Here is an 18,366-nt window from a genome sequence, read left to right as displayed (position 1 = left end):
AGGAGACGGTCATAGGAGTGTGGACGGGTTTTAGTTGATAGTTTATCAGTGGCTCAATGTGCATGCTGATATTTGTTGCTGTGCCAACAGGGACTTAATCAAGTGTCACTGCAGTGAGTGGAAGTATATTTATATGTGCAAGACCTATGTGTCTTTGCGAGAAAGTGGAGGAATTTACCATCTTGTTTTGTTGTAGTGAATAAATCTGAGGTCTTTTACAGTGAGGGTGTTGATTTAATGGACCAGTTTGACATTTTTTGAAATACGCTTGTTCGCTTTCTTGCCTTTAAAGTGAATATAAAGCCCCCGCAAGCAGCGGGTTAGCTTAGCTTAGCATAAAGTCTGGAAACAGAGGGAAACACAAGCTTGCCTCTGTCTGGAGGTACCAAAAGTACCGCTTTTATACTAGTTTTTGGACAGATTAATCAAACGAGATGTAAGGTGTTAATGAGTTTAAGTGGTTCTTCTTGGCAAATTTCGTTACATTCGGACAGAGTCAGGCTAGCCCTTTCCCCCTGATTTCATGTTATTTTTATGCTATGCTAAGCTTACCAGATGCTGTAGTTTTTAATATGTTACACATACATACAACAGGTAGCGATCTGCTCTTTTAAGTCCTGGCAAGAAAATAAAAGGGCATTGTTCCCAAAAGGAAAAGTATTCATTTGAGACACTTAATGTCCGTGTCAATGTCAGCTCAATTTGCTGCCTACCTTTCTAACTTTAGTAAAAAATAATTTACATTTAGGCGTTCTGTAGCTTACAAACCTATACTATAGATTAAATACACATCCACACCTTGCTTAACGCCCCAGAAATTTGTATTTGTCATCTATATGCAAGGTAGGTGCATGCACTGGCTTTGAAGTGCTGATATCTCAGTACTGTGTTATTGATTATTGGCTCCCAGTGCCATCAATAAGTAAGATTGCAGTCCAAGATGAAAACAGAGCAACCATGACTGTAAACGTACAGAAGTGCTGAGCTTTAAGACCTGGATCAGTGTGATAGAAGAATTGACAGATACTCATTCTGACCTGCTCTGCTCCGCTGTGACTCCAGGTAGGAAATACTTTACTCAGCTTATTTTTTATTTTATTTTTTTAACACTCAAAAACCTCTGCGTTTCATTTTTCCTTTAGAAACACCTGCTGGATTTTACTGTCCTCTTGGGGGTGAAGCAACAGCTAAGAAAGTGTGTAAAATGTGGGACTTCTGCAGTTGCTGCTTCATTTCATAGTTTCTGTGTTACATGAATTGGCTCTCGGTGGATATTTAGCACATACAGTATTTATCTCAAGTGAATTTATGATTGATGAATTCAAGCTTGAGTGCTTGTGTCTACTTTGAGCAAGATGAAACAAGAAAGGTTCCTTACCTTTTCTTGACAAACATTTTTGATGATCAAGTATTTTTATCAAACGGTCAATAATATTATGTCTATAACTGTCAATAATATAATGAATAAAATGCAAATAAAAGAGGGGTTCAAATTATTGAAATACTTAAGGCGTGTGGATTTTCAAAACCACTCCCATTTCGATTCAGTGTTAAACATAGACTATTAATATTAATGGACAACGCATCCGGTTCGGCGAAGTGCTGCAAATGCGGAAGTGCCTTAAACCTGCAGTCTATCTGAATTCCAGCAGGGGGCGACACATGGGGTTGTGAAAGGAGTTTGGTTTCTGTAGAAGTCTATGAGATTTGATTTACTTGATTTATTACCTCAGTAAACATTTTCATAATGAGTTTATGGTCTCAATCACTAGTTTAAAGTCTTCTGCAATACAGAATGATGTTAATTTTTTATATTATGGTCTCGTTGATTTTAAAATCGGCGATAAAGCAGGGGGTGTTTTAGGGGGTGGCTATGATGTGATTGCCAGTGAAAGTGTGTAACGTAACGTAGAGTGTAAGGGCTCCTTTCTGACTCTTCCCTCTCGTCTAAAATCGTCACATCCGCAACCAGGATGGCTGCGCCCGTAACGGCAAACTCGACAACGGATAGCAGATCTCCACAAACCAATGGGTGACGTCACACATGCTCTGTCCATTAATATTAACAGTCTATGGTGTTAAGGCATTTTAGCTGTTTCATTGTTCCCAAATCGTTGGCAAAATGAAGTCCAGCAGTTACCCTCCATTACCCTCTAGTCTGCTCTGCTGGGAGTTGTTGGAAACAGTAAAACCTAAAGTTGCAAGTTTAAATGCAGTATTCGTTGTGCAGATAGACATTTTATTTCTATTAGTATGTGACTAAAGCACCACCCTGCCCTTCTCCAGCATCCCTCTCTCTCTCCTTCACTGTTGATTGCATTCACTTATTTGGGTGTTATGGCCATGGCTTAAAAATATGCTCTGCTGCAAGTAAAGCACTCAGCCTGGTTTATAATGTTAACCTCTCTAGGTGATTACTTACCAGGAAATTGTATGCAATTTCATACTTCATATGACGTTTTGGGAGAATTGACACAATCGTTGATGTACGCAAAGTGAATTTTCTTTTTCTCTAAATAAAATCCAATGAGATGATTGTTCCAGTTGGTGTGAAGCCAGATTCAGCAGTTTACTGCCAGACATTCTGTCGAGCAGTCTTTCCAAAAATAATTTGCTGACTGGCGTAAATATTTCCTGCCTCTTATGGCCTTAATGCACAATACGTATTTGTTGGCGAAATTTAGCAGGAAAAGTGTTTTGGAAATAGACTGCATGTCAGCAAGGGTAAGAGCAAGGCAGAGTCACAGACAATGGCACACAGAACAATGAGTACAGTATGAGCTTATGATTTCGTAGGGAGGAAATTAATCCAAAGAATCCAATTCTAACTGATCCAACCTACCTTTATCGTCATGAAGAAACGATTATGTAAACAAATCTGTACATAAAAGAGGAAATTGATCCAGTTTAGTTCGATCAAATGTGGAATTAAATAACAAGAGGGTCATAAATGGCTGTATGTGTCCCTATACAGCTGCTGTTTCCAATACTGGTTGAAGAGACACCAGCTCTGCATGGATTATCCTCTGGGCTCAGTGGAGAGAGACTCAGTCAGACCTAACACAGGTAGCCCACCAGACAGAATATTTCCATTCTGATTCAGCAAATTTAACACGTGGTGCATCCCAAAAGACAGGGGTCAAAGTAATGAAGACAGGAAATCTAAGCTTGTGGGTTTGTGCATATCAGGGTCTAGCAGCTTCACTTCATCTTTCCCTATGACATGCTCACTTGGCCCGGTTACCTGCAGTGTTTGTGTGGTCAGAGAAGCCAGTGTTGGGGCGTTAAAACAAGCTGCATCTCCTTGGTGACAACTGAAAGCAGCGCCTCGCTGACATGTGTGAAGAAGGTGGGGTGATTATTAGTTGTGAGCCATCATAGGTGCTGCTGAGGAAAAAAGGTCCCTAAGAACTCTTGTTGCAGCTTAACATCTAATCAGGTGGGAAGAAGCCTACGGGAGAGGTGAAGTGAGGCTGATATTTTGAGCATGTAGGATTTGTGAACTGAACTAGGAACTGTTTCCAACTAGGCTGCAAACTACACACAAGATGTTAGCCTCATTGTGATGTAGTATGATGTACAGTAATATGTCCAGTTGGATTTAGTTAAAGCTGCTATAATCAATATTTTACAATTCATCACAGCTAAGTGTACGTATGGGGGTCGTTTGTAGCGATGAGCTCACATATTTCGCAGTTCCACTCAGTTCTACGGAGCCTTTTAGCGTCTTTCATCTCTAGTTTTGGCTTCCCAGGCCACAACTTTAGCATTGTGGCTCAGTCTAACTGGTCTGATGGCGTCGTTTTTGGTCACAGTGTTTAGCAAAAAGCTCTAAAATCTTTCTCTATGCTACCTGCCAAGCACCATACGGCAGACAGACAAAGTCAGAGAATAGCAGCTAAAAGAGAGTGAGTGGAGACCTAAATATAGCTAAAAGAGAGTACCAAAAAATTGTTTTGCAGGTCTTAAAGAGTACTAAATTAGTTACGTCAGTGGTCTTATGACAATCAGATTTTAATTTGATAAATTGTCAAAATGAATGCAATAGAGGCCAAGATATCCTGCATTTCAGTCCTGAGAATGGGTCAAGCTCCAAAATCACTTGATAGCTTATTTTCCACTGACCTTCCCTGCCTGGTCAACATCCACATCTTTGTGGTGACATAAGGATTATTTACTCCGGCTTGATAAAGCTCCTTTCACAGCCTCAGAAGACAGCTGTTTTGTCAAACTGAGGAGTACTCCCTATGACTATTAAACCGGCTCTGAATCAGTGACCCCGTTTTTCACCTGGCATTAGCATTTTTCCTGAGTGATCAGATCACTGATCTCATTTGGAGACACATTCTACAACGCACGCACCTAGAGCTCTCCACTTGCGATCGGATCACTCAGATCGCATTTTAATACCAGGTCAGAACAGGCCCAGTGAAGTGCCCCCTTTAAATGATACAATTAACAGTGAAATTTAAATGTAAATTGAAAAATTCCTATTTGTATTGTATTAAGTGAAATATGCTGCTACTGGTCTCAGTAATTACTTTAGAATACTCATTAATGTATTCACCACTGGTGCAAAATACTTATAGTAATGCAGTCAAATTGGATTTTAACAGCCATTCTCCAAAGCCGCTGTCTAATTACATTATCTCCCTCTTTAGTCTCAGTTTTGGGTACTGCTGTTTTCTCAAGTGCTCAATGTTCAAATATCTCTTTTCGAGTGTTCTTCAAAGGAAATGTGCCACTCTATAAATGCCTTACTTGTGTACTGGAGTAGTAAACTGTACTCCATACCGCCCAGCCTTGTTTTCCAGAAATAGACGTTAGAAGTAGCTGTCATAGTAGCTCATGTGCTGTAGGGATTATGTTCTCAAAGGGAACATGAATGTTGGAAATGTATCCAGCACGGCTGACAGTTGTGATTGTTACCAGAACTGTAAGTTTTACAGCTTGCTCTGCCTTTGGAGCTCTTGTTGTGCTACACAGCTGCACTGGTGGTGTCATATTCTTAATGCAGCTGTAAATCCTCTTACAGTTCTTTTCAACAATTTGTCAGTAACTTTAGTGATGGAAGAGTGAAAGAAACCGTGGAGCCCTGAGGCCAAAGTCTCAATCTGCATCTTTCTCCCTGTTTCTTAATCTCTCTCTCTGATAATCTTTGCCTCTGCCAGTCTTTCCATCCCTCTTAACAACCACATATTTAAATGTTTTTCCCCACATCCCCTTCATTTTCCTCTGCTCACTGATTCAGTCTATTTAAAGTGCCCACATTATGACAAAATCACTTTTTCTGGGATTTGGGGTGTTATTTTGTGTCTCTGGTGCTTCCACACGCATACAAACTTGGAAAAAAAAACATCCATGCTGTTTTCTGAATGTCTTCTGCCTTCAATCTCTGGGTGAGCTGTTTAAAATTTGCAGGGTTTTCTACGTCAGTAGCCGAGACGAGGTGGCTAACCGTAGCATGCTAGCGCTAGCATGCTAGCTCGTTCTCAATGGCAAAACACTGCTACAACACACACTAGTTCACCATAATCTACAAAAGAACTACTTACATGTCCCTGTCCTGCAGGTATTCCACGCAAAGTTGGAAGTGTGCCCTCGTTTAGAAGAAGTCTCCCGGCTAATCCTGCCTTGTACTAACTGAAGTTGTAGAAACAATACAGCTAGTTGATGTGATCCTTACCAAGCTACTGCGCATGTGCGCCTCCCAACAAAGATGGGATAGAAGTGTGATGCCTCACTCTGTAGCTAAAACAGAGAGCTCAACACACAGGGTGAAAAGAGGAGCTGCAGCAATGTGCAGTACAACAAAAATATGGTGTTTTTTGAAAGTTAAACCATGTAAACCTATTCTGGTACAACCTCAAAATACAATTATGAACCTGAAATGAGCATAATATGGGCACTTTAAAGACTAATATTACACACAATTTCACCTTAAAATCCCATTATTTTTAATCTTAAACCATGTTACCATAACTGTTACTGTTATAACTTGGCTAACAATTTGTTCTACATTCCTCCCTTAAATCCAGTTGTGTTTGTATTGGCCACTAGCTAGTGTATATGGCTGCAGTTTATCACCCCACTGGGTCAAATTGTAGCCTGTGGTTGGCATAGAAAAGTCTGTGAGCCACTGATTCCCCCCTGGGCCCTCTGGAACAGATGCAGAGCAGCAGTGAAAATTGAAACAGGACTCTGCTACCTCTCATAATTCCATGACAGCGAAATGAAACACTATCTCAAGAAAGCAATCAGACTCTCAAATTACCTTTCTTGGGGGTGCATTGTTTGCAGATCAGCAGAACTGTCCTCGCTCTGTCCCTTTATGTCATTGTATATCTCTCTCTCTCTCTCTCTCTCTCTCTCTCTCTCTCTCTCTCTCTCTCTCTCTCTCTCTCTGTGTCTCTCAGACACTCTGTGTGCAGTAATGAGTGACAGAGTGGCGATGTTGTGTTGATTTATTGCATGGTTGCCCAAATGGAACTTGGATGGAATGTGTCTGTCATTGGGGCGTCACGTAGATAGAAACACCTGTGATGCCTAGGGACAACTAACTGCTCCATCAGGAATGGGTTCCGGTCTGAGCCATCAGTGCATCAAACACACACACACACACACACACACACACACAGACACACACACACACACACACACACACACAAGTTTGTACAGATACACAATCAAATGCACGAGCACTAAAAACAAAACGTGCGCTCTGCATTGACAAAGCTCAATGGTGTTTTAAGCCCCCAACATCGACTTGAAGGCAGCGCTGCGACCGTCGACTTCAAGGCACCTAACTCTAACCTTAACCGTAACCATTGCCTAATTCTAGTGCCTTCCAGGCAGCACTGCCTGGAAGACGACGTTGGGGGCTTAAAACACCAAACACCATTGACAAAGCTGTCATTTGCACAAATTGGCTTGCAATCACATGTAGTCGCATATACAGTATGCCAGAGGTGTAGTGGTGTGTATATGCAGATATATATGAATATACATAATTTATGGCGTTAAAACAGTATTTCACTGATTTAACACTACACTGTTGTCGGGCTCACAATGGACAGTTTAAAAATAACAGTGTCGAAATTGATGCGACGGAACCAGAAATATTGTCTTGTTTCTTCTTCCTTGTCAAAATCTGATGCCCCTATTACCCACAATACAATTCAACCACTGACAGTGTGGGGTAGAGTTTAGATTCTCTGCCCGAGCCCGACCCAAGGTCCTTGGGCCTTGTTTTTTCATTTTCAAACTTGTAGTCTTCAGCCCCTACCGATCCTGACTCAAGTGACATCACTTGAGGCAATTTATCAGATTTTGCGCATAGGCTTTATTCAACTTTTTTCATATATGCAATAACACTACCTAAGACATGTAAACAGATTTTGATGTAAAATCAGAGTTCCCCTTTAATGGTGTAGATGGGATTTTTGTTCCCTGTGTTTAGCCTTTAAGGCAGTGCCTACTTTCAGGCAAAAGTTGTACCCCCCTAGGTGCAGTAAAGCACTGTTTTCTGGATAACCACAAGGAACAAAAGTCGTCCCATAACCTGTAAGTTTTGTGGACGGGTATGAACCACTAGCACTTTTAGCAAGCTAATTCTGCAAAGCTACAAATATGAAGTCAACGACAGTCACAAGCTAGAGGAAGAATTATCCCCACATTGACATTGGTTAACAACCCTACACCAGCAGCTGCTGAATCTCAGAATGTTACACGTGTTAGTGATCAATGCCATTCATAACACTTTTACCTGAACATCTGCTGAGATTTTAAGATCTATTAACAAGCATGCTGGACCTTCCTCTGTTGGTCTGTGAAAACACCAGTCATGGAAAACTACTACATACAAATCATATGATGTCTTATTGATGCACTGTTGCAAATAAAACTACCCAACAGTAAAATAAAAGCTCTGCAGCATACCCATGTAGCTAGACACCACTACACCACTGCAGTATATGCTCAAACACATATACACACACATTCATGTAGGATGGGGTACCTTTCTCATTTCACATTTTTGTACGCAAGGTGCTGGAGTAGCGTTGCTCTGTGCCAAATGTTATTGTTTCCCAGAGGCATTCTGGGAGGGAGGAAGGAAAAAAGAAGAAGGAGCGCAGTTAACAATTTGACCAATAGAAGAGATGGAAGAGCTCACACATGCATAACTTACACACAGACAGCCATAAACGTATTTCTCAAATCCGTCACTGTGAATAAATGTGCAAAATGAACTGAAACTCCAACCCAGTAACCAAACTTCCTGTGGTCCTCTCAAAGCTAAAATCATGATGACACTTTTATTCAATCTATATAGCATATACCCTGTTAGTCTATCGGTAACTGCAGCGTGCACCATATTCCTAACATTAGAAATGTTAATTAACAAAATAAGAGGTTTTCTGCTGCAACACCAGTTCAGCTCAGTGAGCTGAGTGACATTTTAGTCAATGAAATCAAAACTAAAGGAATTACAAAAACATGAACAAAACACACAATTAAAGACATTACACCACATCAGTGTATTTTTAGAATGCAATGTATTGTAACCATATAGAAATCGAATAAATGTGCATTCATAAATATGCCATATCTGTAATGTATGTACTCTTAGTGGAATGCCATACATGTCCATATTCAAAATTAAAACAATGTAATATATGGACTACATGTCCATATATATATATACAATAATAAGTGTCAATTTTATATATTTGACATACTGTATATTTTAATGAACTACACTTTCATATATTCATTCAATAAAGATGTGATATCATGTGCTTTGCTATGCATATGTGTCATTATCATATGGAACTATTGAAATCTTTATTTAATTTAATTATATACCATTTTTCTATATTGGTAGATGTCTTAATCAGCTACACTTCATAAATGTTCATGGCATAGATGTAACACACATCAGTTGCATCTATGTGGAATAAATATACAATATATTTGACACATGGACATAAATGTGCAGACATGTATAGCCATCATGCATAGATATACAATATAAAAAAACATATGTTATTTTTGTAAATATAATGCATGTTTGTTAAATATCAATGCACCCAGTTTGTCTTATATTAAATATGTTTATCTATGTAAGTTAACCCTTTCAATTGAAAAAATTCAATTTTAAAAACCCTAAATAAAAACATTTTATACATATACTATGTGCATTTTTAATTGAGCGATCATGGAATTTAAAATACATTACCTTTTGTGAAAAACAGCTCAGCTTGTGACTCTGTTACCGTAGCAACACCTGCGGCAGACAGACAGACAGACAGACAGACAGACAGACACAAAGATGGGAAGAAAAGAGAGGCAGGGGGGGTTCAAAAGGATACAGATGACTGCAGCCCAAGACCCAAGGGGGGCCAATGCAAAGGTCTATGGTGCTGATTGGGTTGAATTGTCCATAATGATGACCAGTGATGGACTCTGGTGTTATTTGTCAAGTTTGCCTGTCATCAAGTTGTGATTAAACTGATTCACCCATTAGCACTATTTTTTTACTTTGATCCTTACAGGTCAAAAGACACTCATTAGTTTACTTAAGGAGCGCAAATCCAGGCTGTTGAATGACCATATTTTCAGACCAAACTTTATATTCAAGGCAACAACCCCGTTCTTCCATCTAATTCTCAAGACCACACAAACACACACACGCAGTCAGAATAAGCCAGTCTCATCTTTGAGCCAGTGTAATTTTCCTAATATGTTAAAACGTGTCTTGTGCTTTAAGTTCACACATGAATGTAGAGAAAATTCTGACTGCACTCATTGTGTATATATGATCAGCCCCCACAGCAATTTTGAACTACTGTTTATCCACTTGTATATAATAAATACATTTGATGTGGATGAAGGGGTACTAGTTAATTTGACCGGGCCATGGGGTTACATTGGACTAAAACCGCTTGCGAACCGTTGGTTCAGAGGTTAGCGATGAACAAGATGACCCTGAGTGTCCAAGTTTGCCATGCTGAGTTGTCCTTGAGCAAGACACTGTATCCCTATTTGCTTCAAGATCTGTCCTACAGTATAGCTGCTTCCCTTATGGAGATCAATAATGTGTCACATGAATCAATAGTTCACACACAAGGGCAGAGATCACACAGTTCTTGTAATCTATCTGAAATGCTGTGACAGTCCGTCCTCCAAGCTCCGACAGATGATCTCTTATTTATTTATTTTTTTAACTGATACTTCTGGATACTGAACACCTCCACTCGGACATACAGTACTGGGATTAAGTGCCTTGCCCCCTTTTACTGTGTCACACACCATTTTTGCATTCAGTGTATTGTAGTTCCAGCGGCTGCTGTGATAAATACAGGTCAAGGGCAGGCTTCGTGATAGTGAAGCGGAGTGAGTTAAGCTTCCCTGGATAAACAACAGAAATTGTTATTCATGTCACTTTGTGCTCCATAAGCATGAGACACACACTGTTCTTTCTCTTTTTTTTCCCTCTGCAGACTAGTTCAGTACAGTTCTTAGCAGGATTGTTGGTGTGTAGCTGGTGTTGCTTGTGGCATGGCGTTGGGGTACACATCGCTGCTAATCGCTGTTCGGGGCACAGACCCAGCTCACTGTCCATGACACCCAGGGTGTTGTGAATCCTATCAGTCCCCGACAGATCCTGTGGCCTCCTCTTTTCACAGCTACTGTTCTGTGTAGTCGGGCTGTCATCCGTGGGGTCAACAAAGCCCTGTCGAGCGGGTATTAGCTATATAGCTAATCTTTACAGCACCATTTGATCAAAAAGACATTTTATCACAATAGCATTTTGTTTGCTCTGGCAGTGTTTTTGAATAGTCTAGTATGCAACATGCATGTTTGTTTTGGGAGTTGAAAGCTAGGTGACCTGCTAGATTGAAAACTGCAGACACACACTCAATACAAGGAAATGTGAAAATATGACAGACAATCACCTCTATCAAAATTGTGCTTTAGTTGTGATTGAAAGGGCTGGAAGTAATCATACTGTAGAGTGAAAATGTTTTCCTTTCCCATCACACTACCTCTTCCTCTGTCTGTCTCTCCAACTCCATCCACAGCTGTGCCGGGTGTGATTAATGGCAGCCATTCATTAGCTTGATCAACCACTTTAGCAGAGATTATTAATCAGATGCTTATTTAAATGTCACCGCCACGCAGCTGAGAGGAGATGAGGCCACTGGGAAATTTAGTTTTTGTGTGTGCACTCTGCATGTTTGTGTCCCTTGGTTCCTGGAATATTGCCACACACCGAAAGCCTCATTCATATGCTGTTTAACATACATTTGGCTCAGCAGCTAATACTGAAGGGATGCAGTGGAGCCTAATGTTCAATTCCAAATGAGACGTAGTGTCTCATTAATAAAAGATAGTGTTGTGCCTGTATTATGAAGAACAATACAATACTTCTGGGATTGTACAGTTACTAGGAATTTATATCTAACAGTTCTGCGATGCTATGAGTCATCTCTGTGATTCTGTATTGTGTGTGTGTGTGTGTGTGTGTGTGTGTGTGTGTGTGTGTGTGTGTGTGTGTGTGTGTGTGTGTGTGTGTGTGTGTGTGTGTACATTTCCCACTACACAGCCACACAGACCAAATCAGGGCCTACTCATCATTTGTTCCAAATTCTTTTACTAGAACAAATTCCTAATGATTATTTTTGTGTCTGGCTGCCAAACTGAATTACTGTTGCCGCACTGCTAGCATTATAAACATGCTTTTGAAGCAATGTGATGAGCAAATTTGAGTTGGCATTTGCAAGCTGCTCGGGTTTGCTTCTGGGGGCATTTGCACATAACTTCTATAAATTCCCTCTGTGCGTCTCTCCGGCTTTGCTAGCTTTCATACACAGGTGTATACCTACTGGGCATTGGTGTGAGTGTAGTTGCTTTTGTCAGGATGATGATGAGAGAAGCGCAATAAGTGCATGAACAAAGTGCTCTGGGGCAACTTAAAGTCTGTGTCCTGGGCTTTAAAGTGAGCATTTTCTGGCTTGCAAAGGGTAAATACAGTAAGCTCCAGAAGATTACACTCTTGGTCGAGCTTTATGAAGAGAGGAGAGGGTGTGGCCATGTGTGGATGTGCTCTGAATTCAGCTCAGTCAGGCAAAGGCATTTATACAATGCAGTGGAGAGAGCGAGCGCTATAGAAGAGCTGCAGTGTGAATACACTGTCAGCACATACGCCACATGTCAGCACATACAGTACGCTGTGGTGCATTTTTTTGTGTGTAACTATAGTATTTATTATTCATCGTAGCAACATATGGTGGGGTTTTTGAAGTTTCATGTTCACCCTATAATCATATAGTAGCTCATATAGTACAGTAAATTATGTGACCGAGCTGAGGCATCAAGGTTAAATCACATGCTGTGGTAAAGAGTACACATTCTTTATGTAGATTATCAATCATTTTATCAATCCATATAATTGATTGAATCGATTAATCAAAGACGGCAGCGAAGGAGAGGGGGTGATTGATGGCAGAGGGGATGGAACTCACCTGATTGAAATTCCAGAGCCAGAGTCTTAAAAGGTCAAGGGTTGCATGAGAGGCATTTATAGGCACAGCAGCCTCTTAGCGGGACCTTTGTTGCTATGTTAAGTGTAGCCGTTATCAAAAGTATACGTGCGTGTTTGTGTGTGCGTGTGTGTGCCTGCAAATATCATGCATCTATTCCTCTGAGGTTGCTTGGCCTTGTGATCGTGCTGGGTTAAGTGATGGCAAAGCCTAATAATAAATCTCTGGCGCAACAGGCACAGATGACCTGAAGGTCACTGTTTCATTAACTGTCTTCCACTTTGATTTTCTCATCCCTCGTTCCTGTCTGCTTCCCTACCTGCCTACCTGCTCGCTACACACACCTAAGCATCCTGTGGAGGGCAACATGGATGGACATAGAAAGGAAGCTTGTCTACTACATGGAATAAATAAACTAACAGGAATAATTTGGCACGTTTGGGAAATAAACGTATTCACTTTCTTACTGAGGGTTCAATAAAAAGGTTGATACCGCTCTTGTATCTGTATGTTAAAATATGAAGCCACAGCCAGAAGACTGTTAGCTTAGCTTAGCATAAAGAAAGGAAACAAACTGGTTCTGTCCAAAGATAAACTCCACCTACCCACAACTCTTAAGCTCACGAAAAACACATTGCTATATTGTTTGTTAAACCTGTACAAAATGTAATTGCACTGTACGATTTGACCCCATTTCTTACCGAATTTTTGAGCCGCAGGATTCATTTTAGAGTCCGACTGAATTTCATCTTCGTCGTCCGTCGTTTGCCATGCAGTGTAATGTACAGGGGGGAGCGAGGACCGATGAACTGCTCCCGATTGGGCGTTGGATGTTCGGATAATTTTCTGGCGTCCCAAAGTTTGGTCGCTCTCACACAGACCCATGGGTCAATTTTTCACGGTCAGTGCCTTTATTCTCACTGCGCCTGTGTGAAAGGGCAAACAGAGCTAACTCTCGAACAGAACATGACTAACTTTTTCCTTTGTTTACGGTCTTAGTGCTAAACTAAGCTAACTGTCTCCTTGCTCTTCATAGTTACCGTACAAATGGTATCAAAATAATCAGCACATGAATTGATAATGAAAATAATTAGGTGCAGCCCCCTAACAGTGACTAATGTGCTGTCTCACTCAAATATACAGTCACATGTTCAAACAATGACACTCATGAGTCACATTCATCAGTGAGTGACATCAATACTGCCTGAATAAAAAAAAGAGGCTGAAATGCTTTGATTCACTTCTGTGGGAAGCAATAGATGACAAATTACAGTTGATGTCTGGTTTTTCTCTTGAAAGAAAAAAATCACTTTCTGTGTTGACGTTTGCATATCAAAACCTCAGATGGAGTAGCCACGTGGGTGGATTTGTTTGAATTGTATAAGCAATGCATTGCTTTTCCCCAAAAGGCGAATAAAAAATTGTTCACTACCAGTTAGCCATCCAAGGCCAGAGGAGACACCTGTATTTTTAAATTGCACAGTAGTCCCCATTTAGCTTTTTATAGATCGGATCATTTGAGCCTTAGTTGAAAGCAACAATTAATGGGGAGGAAATTGTAGTGAAAGCCTCAGGGGAAGCGCTAACATAGACTCTAAGCATCTCTCTTGACTGCTTTTGTGTTCACATGAATGTATTACTACTTTCCAGTTGGTATTGAAAGCACTAAGGAGAGAGGGTTTTCTGCAGCCTTGCTAGATTTGTTACAGGCACTCAACAGGCTTTTCTTCTTTCCACCATAACGGGAGGTTCACCTTATCTGAATCCCCATTAGAGCACCGCTGAAATCAGGCCAAGAATCTCTCTCCTTTGATTATAGTTTTTATGCAGCAAGTATCATCAAACACACTGAATTCTTACCCTCCCTCACCCACCATTCCATTGTTTTTGACTTTTTTTTGGTTTTGTTCTGTCACCAGGCATGCATCATTTCCAGGTATACGGGACTTGCTCCTCATGTCCGGCGTTCATACACTGAAGCTCTGACTCATGTCTAGACAGAAAAATTAGGGCACACATACAGACAAAAAAACTGTGACATTTAGGCAAGGTGTTCACGCTGTGCAATCAGACCTCATTTTCCACACTGAGCTCAGTCAGTGGTTGCCATGTCTCGATTTGGCAAGGAACAATCAGATTTAATGTGAAGCCTTTTTTATGTTTCCTATTTCTCTGTCCTCAAATGAATGCAGCCCAGCGCTCCCAGCTAGCATATCTTTGAGAGCACAACTGCTCTTTCACTAGGCTGGATTATAATGGAATCAGATGGAATGTAATAAATGGTGTTTTTTACTTCAAAGACATTGCTGTATGTCATAAATCATGGCAACATGCAGTGCCATTATAGTGGAATTCTAGCTCAGAAATTGGTCTAAGTACGATTAACCCACTTTAGGGTTTTCAACATAGTTTATGTTGAAAACTGAGACAAAACTATTTGGAATTAGTTTTAAATAACTGACAGGAAGGTTAACAACAGTGCAGTCATTTGTTTTGTCTTTGTAAAAGTGAATACTGATTACAATTGACCTTAACCTTAAAGTCAGTTATGCTTTAGAAGATGATATATCTGAAATTCTGCCAGAGCATGGTGGATAAAACACACAAACATCCCTGCACAGCGCACACACAGAAATGATGATGTGAAAGAACAGTGGAGATGGTTCAAGAGTCAATTTCTGTCTTGTGTGAAGTCATCTGAGGAGCGATATTGAATCTTTGGGGATAAAAGACAAGACTGTGATGTTTTACTAGTAAGACGAGGTAACACACCTCAGCAAGGCCGGGCCTGTTGATGTAATTTATTGCAAAATTATACAGACAAAAAGTGTTTAAAACCTTTTCGCTTCAAGCTGACTTTCAAAACTTTACCAGACGCTTCCCTTATCTTATTTAGCAGACAAAACGTATGGCCTCAGCTTTGTTAAAGTTTCTTTTTTATTGTCAGTGTGTTAAAGTTTGCTTAAGGATTAGATTCCTAGTCCCCAGCGGTCTGCTAAAATGTTCTGAAAACTTTTTTTAGGATATTTCTAATGTTTTTGCTCTTCCATTTATCTCTGTTAAGCTTCTGTTTGGTTTTGTTCCAACACTACATAAGGGAACAAAGATAAGACTTAAAATAATTTGGTGAGCTCAGAGTTTTTACTCATATTTAGTGTGCCAGTCCAAACAAGCCTTATCTTTGTTGTATTTGTATTGAGACTTGCAGTGTAATCAGTCCTATAAGTCAAAAGCGAAGTGACAGTGACCCTATTGTCATGTGCCTTTAGTTTGACCGGTTGTTATACCCCTAGAAAACAACATACCAACAGCAGTTAGACAGCTACTTTGTCTAGAAAATGTATTCAGTCTATACTTAATTAAACCAAATTACTATCAAAGTTGCTGTAAAATACAGCTGCATATTCTAGTGATTAGCATGTTGAATGAAACCCCACAAGAACATCTAGTGACAAGAGTTTGACCTTGATCCTTTAAATGTGCTTGCAAAGCCTTAATTGCCAGTAAATTTGGTTGATTTCAGATTTTGACTATTTTAGCTCTAATTACCTCAGGGTAACATTTAAACTTGTCCAATGCTTTGGTTTATGCCTACATACTTGGAACATGAATGCCATTCATATCAGCCTAAGCTGTACTTACTAACATGCTAACCTAAGGTGGTGAACACGGTTAACATTGTAACTGCTTAACATCATTGTGTTAGCATTGTTATTGTGTGTGTGTTAGCATGCTGAGGTTAAAATGTGTCTTCTTGGCTGTGGTTTGTGGGATAAATATGTTATAGGATAGAATGATTTTTGAAAAAATTTAGTGCAAAGATGTCTTCAAACAGCGTAACGATCATGCATAAGTGGAGGTTCCAACGAAGAATCTCAAACTCATGACATCTTTTTACCACAGGTTTGGACTTTTTGGCATGACAGAAGATGACAGCTTTAGAGAGAGAAAGGAAGCCAAAATAATTCAGGAGTGAGGGCAGCAGTAGTTTTCTGTGCAGGAAGTTCCTCAGTACATTGTTACACCTGGTTGTTTTTGCCTTTGCAAAGATCCTGATTTTGTAATCATGTATTAAAAATGAATGCCCCCACCCCTCTTCTGCTCTCTCCTCAGATCCAGATTTTGCAGACATGGGAGTCCCCCCACCTCTACCCTGTAGGTATACTCCCTCTCTCCCTCTCGCTCTTTCTGCCTCTGTTTCTTCTTTATCACTTTCTGTCTTTGTCTCACTTGTTTTCATATTCACTTTTTTATCTTAATAAAGCCTATTTAAACTGTTCTTCTATATATATATATATATATATATATATATATATATATATATATATATATATATATATCAATATATATATATCTATATATATATATATATATATATCAGTATATATACATTATTTGTGTTCTAGTTGTATAAAGTATGTATGTTTGTTTGCACCTGTTTGGTATTTGTGAGTCCATGTGTATTTGCTTGACCCGCACACGTGTATATGTGTGTGCTTGTGTGTGTTTATGCATATGCATATGTTTCAGCCTGTCAGTATGACATGGTTGGTCCAGAAGGTATCGTTGAGTCCCATCAGATCACCAGAGATGGGAAGGCTGGCGCCGCAGAGGCCGTCGACTGTAAATGGTACATCCGTGCTCCGCCACGCTCCAAGGTTAGTGACGCTAAGCTACGCTCCCATCCAACTGTGAATTAGATTTACCACCAAATCTTGAAATGTCACACAGAATAAAATGGAAATGAAATTGTGTTCCATCAGCTGGGTTAATGACAGCAGAACGCAGTAACGTCAGACAACAAGTCAAGAAAATTAGGTGCTGCAAGACTGTTGTTCATTTGGCGAATTCTAAATGACTTGATTCCTTGAGAAACTTTCAACTTCAACTTTCTTTTCCTATTAATTTGCTGTTTCCGTTCAGCATTCCTTCAGACATGCAGTAAGAACATAGGTTGCATCAGGAAGCTTTGATATTGCATGTGGGTTTGTGTGCAGCTGTCAGCAGTATCCCAATGTGAGTGCTCGTGGCTGCGGGGGGACTTGTTCCTCTGCTAGGGTCAGACAGATAGTCAGAAGGGTTTACTGGGGGTCATGCCCATTTTTCTAATCAGCAAGCTGTTGCCAAGAGGAATAGAGGGATGGAAGGAGAAAGAGAGAAGGAGATGAGTGTGGGTAGACCGAACAGACAGAAAGAGAGGGAGCATTAGTGCTGATGAAATAGTGTTGCCATGCAGTTTGACCCTGAGGCTTCCTACAGCCTGTATTTGTTTTCTCTGCCAGTGTTCTCCACGCCGCCCTGCATGCATATACAATTACTGACATAGATCCACACACATACACACCTTTGCTACATCCCCTAACACGCACCAGACATGCTGCCTTATCTACCAAAGGTACCTGTGCTGCATTAATGCTACAGGATTAAATGTTCCCGAGGGTAGAGCAGCAGTGCAGGAAAGGGCCACATTTTACAAACGCTATAACTTCTCATATGAGTCCACAATGCTTGATCATATACGCACACACACAGTCCAGTCTATGACTGCAGTAAATCTACTACTGAAATAGTGTTGGCCCTCTTTTGGGTGCGTTTGAAGGTTTTGAATTAATAGAATAAGGTCACATTTTTACTTTGATTTTTATGGTTAGAACAACTCAGTCAAGGACACATAGTATTATGAGGCCTGTGTTTGGTTTGGTCACATTTGTAATGCTGTAATTGTAAATGGCAAGATAAAACAGACCTGCAGTTTATGTTGTAATGGCTTAAGGATGTTAAAAAAGCTTCTTCTTTTTTAAACATTTTAAATTAAAAAATG

The 18,366-nt window shown here is 40.1% G+C and overlaps 1 protein-coding gene across 5 annotated transcripts in view; it reads left to right on the top strand.

Moving 5' to 3' along the window:
• neto1l (neuropilin (NRP) and tolloid (TLL)-like 1, like) overlaps positions 1 to 18,366 on the top strand; it is a 68,422-nt gene that overhangs the window by 28,207 nt on the left and 21,849 nt on the right. For 3 of the 5 annotated variants that reach the window (XR_013503848.1, XM_078281023.1, XM_078281020.1), the window contains exons 5-6: positions 16,659 to 16,700; positions 17,076 to 17,203. Coding sequence is in view for 4 of the 5 variants with exons in the window: in XM_078281023.1 (XP_078137149.1) it covers positions 16,659 to 16,700; positions 17,076 to 17,203 (170 nt within the window). In the remaining variant the exon portion in view is untranslated. Of the gene's footprint in view, positions 1 to 16,658; positions 16,705 to 17,075; positions 17,204 to 18,366 lie in introns of those variants that run through there. The other 2 variants (XM_078281021.1, XM_078281022.1) reach the window with 2 other exon arrangements.

Source organism: Sander vitreus, chromosome 22 (genome assembly GCF_031162955.1).
Source record: "Sander vitreus isolate 19-12246 chromosome 22, sanVit1, whole genome shotgun sequence".
NCBI lineage: Eukaryota > Metazoa > Chordata > Actinopteri > Perciformes > Percidae > Sander > Sander vitreus.
The sequence above is the reverse complement of the archived record's forward strand: the minus strand, read 5'-3'. Positions and strand labels throughout refer to the sequence as shown.